General features: G+C 30.1%; 1 protein-coding gene across 1 annotated transcript in view; it reads left to right on the forward strand.

Moving 5' to 3' along the window:
• The window catches only part of LOC106791735, an 8,166-nt gene extending 3,988 nt beyond the window's left edge, over positions 1–4,178 (forward strand). The window contains exons 3-10 of the mRNA XM_014757606.1: positions 750–1,029; positions 1,147–1,297; positions 1,388–1,505; positions 1,654–2,806; positions 3,065–3,115; positions 3,213–3,259; positions 3,347–3,493; positions 3,593–4,178. Coding sequence (XP_014613092.1) covers positions 750–1,029; positions 1,147–1,297; positions 1,388–1,505; positions 1,654–2,806; positions 3,065–3,115; positions 3,213–3,259; positions 3,347–3,493; positions 3,593–3,685 — 2,040 coding nt within the window. The 3' untranslated portion in view covers positions 3,686–4,178. The remainder of the gene's footprint in view (positions 1–749; positions 1,030–1,146; positions 1,298–1,387; positions 1,506–1,653; positions 2,807–3,064; positions 3,116–3,212; positions 3,260–3,346; positions 3,494–3,592) is intronic.
• Positions 4,179–4,657: the final 479 nt, after the last annotated feature.

Below are 4,657 nucleotides of genomic sequence, written 5' to 3' on the forward strand. Positions count from 1 at the left end.
TATATAATTTTTACACGGTGACGAGAAAAAATAATTCGAAACAATAATCAATACGCAAACTAACATTAACTAACCAGTCAAAGGGTTGAATATAATCATTAAAAGTAATATTTTCTTCTTCTTTTTTTTGTTTTTTTGTTTTACGAATCAAAGGTCTCCCGTTTTTATCGTTGAGAGATTGTTGGGTGGCTAACTGCTGGTGGGTACTCTGCACGTAACACACAAGACTCTACGAAGAAACCTAAGCTAACTTTCCGAGCCGTGTGTATCGCAAATATTTACTCTTAGCCCCCCCTGAGTATTTAAATTTAGATTCACGGCATCGTGTTGGCTCGCAAAAAACGTAGGCATCGTCGCGAAAAACTTTTTTTATTATTATTATTATTATTATTATTATTATTATTATTATTATTATTATTATTATTATATATTTTTTTGTTTTTTTTTTTTAATTCATCTCCGTATATATTTTGTCAAAGAACAATAATACGAACGGAAATTATTTTAAACAAATTTGTATTATTATTATTATTATTATTATTATTATTATTATTATTATTATTATTATTATTATATATTTTTTTGTTTTTTTTTTTTACTTTTTTTTTACTTTTTTTTTATTATTTTTCTTCATCTCTTATACCAAGATCTATCAAAGATTTCTAAATTGTTTAAGGGTTATTTCCAAATCGTTCATATTTTCATTAATTAATAAAACAAAAAAAATAATAATATATGTTTTTTAATAGATTTTTGTTGTTTTTTCTTCAGGAACGTCTACCAACAACGATATCATCTTCGTTGGTGTTGCATGGTTCCCCAAAAAACGTCCTATTACTGAACTTTCTATAACGGATGCTAATAAAGAAGAATATGTAACAAGGCATTTGGTTGATGGTCGTATCATTTATTGCGATCACAGGATATCCATCGTGGCAGGTTATATGTCAGAAGAAGTTTCCGGTATGAGTGCATTTAAATATATGCACAAGGACGATGTTAGGTGGACCATCATTGGACTACGCCAAAGTATATATGTGATATATAATATAATATAATATAATCTAATATAATGTAAATATTATATATATGATCTAGTCTCATAATTGTTTAAATTAATTAATTAATATCTCTTTTGTGTAACAGTGTACGATCGTGCTGAACCTTGTGGCTCGTCCTGCTACAGGTTACTTTCCAAAACTGGCCAATTCATTTATCTGAGAACTCACGGTTATTTAGAATACGACAAAGATACCCAATCCGTGGAATCGTTTGTCTGTATAAATACTTTAGTCTCGTAAGTATTTTTTATTTTGTTTAAAAAGAAAAACAAAAGAAGATAAAATTAGATATAAATCATGAATCTTTTCCAATTGGATTTTTACAGTGAAGAAGAAGGTATTGAATTTGTTAGAGAAATGAAAGAAAGATTTTCAGCTACTGTATCCGGTTTCACAAAGGCTGCTGCTATGATCCAAAATACTGAAGATATTTCTTTCAATCTGGTACGTCGAATTGTTGTAAATTAATGAAAATATAAAATAACAAAAAATGTGTACAGTGATAATAATGATGATGATGATGATGATGATCATATTCGATATTTTGAAGATGTTTATTGTATTTTCTTTTTTTATATATATATATATGAAGCGGGGACTGGATTCTAAAAAATCTAACTCGGATGCAAGCCTGGAAGATGCTTCCCAATTAGAAGACGCAATTACTCATCTAATCAGCGATTTACCTTCGCCAACTATTTCGGAAGATCGTCTATCACCAAAACCAATTTCTAACTCACAATTTGCTAAAGCAGCTATATTTTCGCAAAGGTTACCACCGGTAGCTACGCAAACTAGTAAAATTCGTTTAAAAAAGATCGATCACTGTACTCCGACGTTTAACGATGACAACAAATGCAGTAACAATAATCCTGTTGTAAAACAAGAACCTAGTAACGGAATGAAGGAAGAACATCAAACGTTGACAAGCACTAAAACAATTGCCGATTCTATCGTTGAAAAGGAAATCATATCGGATGAACAACAACAACAGCGACGAGTTGGAAGAAGAAAAACACCGTTGTTTTGTAATGAGATGTGTACAGAAAAACCTATAACTTTGAGAGGAATGATGAGAAGGGCAAAAGCTTTAGAACAGAAATATCGTAATAAAGACATGAAACCTTTATCCTTACTTGAACGTGACTCTTCTAAAACAACTAGTGTTATGAAAAATAACAATGAGAAGACTAATAATAGTCTCGAGTCTTTAGAAAATGACACGGGCGAATCCGAGACTGACGTGTCGAAAAGAAAATATAACGAAGATAACGTCGGTAGTGGTGATACTACATTACGCTCAAAAAAGCGTAAAAATAAGAAAAAATATGAAATCGTTTGTGAGGTTCAACACGAACAACAGCAGCAGCAACAAGAACAAGAAGAGCAACAACAACTACAACCAGAAGAACATAGTGTTTCATATGTTCATTGTAGGACTTTTATTAACAATGAACTGTTTACAAGAGTAGATGAATTTGATACTTATGATCAGGAGGCTGATACTCAACCCGTTCAAATTATATCTATGGACTCACCGAATTCAAGCATTCAAGATTGTAATATCAAATATCCAAAATTATTAGATTCATCGATGCCATTGGAAATCCCCAACATGGTTGATTTAAACGAGAGAGTTAATGACATATCATTAGAGGATATTCATGCACTCAACCATATCAGGACTTATCAGGGACGCAAGACTATTCAGGAGGAGTATAGCACGATCATGGAACATACTCCAGGTACCGCAGTATTAATGACGAAGTAAATAAAGTGCCTCTTTATGCATAATTTGTATGAACGAGATGCACTTTAACAATTCCTTTTGTTTTTTTCTTTTTTTGTTTTCCTTTGCATATATATTTTCGATTATTTTTTCATTTCAATTTGATCTTTCATTATCGGTGATCTTTAGCTGCTAAATTTATAGAACCGTTAGAATTGGATTAGCCAATAGATTATTTATAAATGATGCTTATACATTTTTTTTATTTTTACAGATTTTATGCTAAAAATATTTAATAATCTACGACCTGTAATGGGTTTTGAAAGTATGTAACATTCTTCAATGCTTATTTTTTTATTTCTCGAATCTCCATTTCTAAATTGGTATATTAACCAGACCATTTGTTTACAATTTTATTCTAGAAAACTATGATGAGGTTAATTCACGACAGTTATCATCGGTCAATGATGTGAGTTATTTTTTTTTTTTTTTATTTTAATATGATTTGTAAAATATACAAAATTCGAACGTAAATTAACTAGATGATTGTTAACAGCAACAAATGGTCAATGACGAATTAACGAGGACTCATCTGCAACTAGCTAATTGTATTACCATACAAGAATCCCAATTCGATGTATTAGCACGTAACCTTGAGAATCCAGTTTTGCAATCTCAAAGAAAAAATTTAACTCAGCTACAGGTAACCATAATCGATCTGGTTTCTAACCAATCATTTGTATATACATACACATATATTTACTTATTTCTATGTAGGTAAAATGTCTTACATCGATTACAGGCTGAACATAAAATGCAAAAGCAAATGTTAAAGACATTGCAACAAGAACATCTTAATGTACAAGTCAATACGAAGCAAAACGTTGGTGTTTAAATAATAATGTCTTTATACGTATCTTTTAAAAATACGTATCATGAAAATATAATTTACGAGGGATTTGATGTTCGAGGCATTATATCATCGTCACGTAAAAGGGTGTCGGTCCTTCTCCCCTCTCAAATTACCGAATTAACTATGAGTCTGAAAAATTTTTACTGGATCACACACATTCTAGCAAAAAATAAAACAAACAAAAAAAGAAAGAATAAAAGTAAAACATAATGAAAAGAAAAGAAAAATAATCAACGAGATTGGCATACGTGCAATATGTATGCATCATCGAATTGCACCACCGAAGAGATTCTATTATTCTTTTGTCTTCTTGAAGAGAAAAAGAAAGTAAAACTTATAGAAAAAGAAGGAAGGAAGGAGGTAGAAGAAGAAGAAGAAGAAGAGGAGGAGGAAGGAAAAGGAAACAAAGTTTTTGTCGTTAAAAATCAAGTTAATGTACTATGTTGGTGCTAAAAAAAAAAAAAAAAAAAAAAAAGAGACGGAGACAGAGAAGGAAATCAACCGAAAGCAAAAAAAAAAAAGAAAAAAAAAGTATGAATTGAAGATGTTATTTCAATCGATTTTCTAATGACTGCTTGCGATTTGTAAAAATCGTTAATAATTATAATAAGAATAAACGATCGTTCGTTCGTCCGAGACAAATGGACGAAGAAAAAAGATTCGAAAGAATCGAACGATCGAGTGTTCTGCAGTGTTGGAACTTTATAAATTTTACGATAAACACTTTGTAGATAGTAAATCTAAGCTGTTTCGTGGCGTATTAAGATCATACATAATAGAGAAAAAAGTGAAAGAAGAATTTACATAAATTTTTTTGTTGGGACGATTAAGCTTTTCTTTTTCATTTTTTTTTTTTTTTTTTTTTTTTTTTTCTTTTAAGTTCTAAACAAAATTAATATCAATTATATATAAAGGATAAGAATAAGATTTTGATTATCGATTAGCATATTTTAA

The sequence above is a fragment of the Polistes canadensis genome, unplaced genomic scaffold (assembly GCF_001313835.1).
Source record: "Polistes canadensis isolate GaletaPanama2010 unplaced genomic scaffold, ASM131383v1 scaffold_338, whole genome shotgun sequence".
In the NCBI taxonomy this organism is placed as follows: Eukaryota; Metazoa; Arthropoda; class Insecta; order Hymenoptera; family Vespidae; genus Polistes; species Polistes canadensis.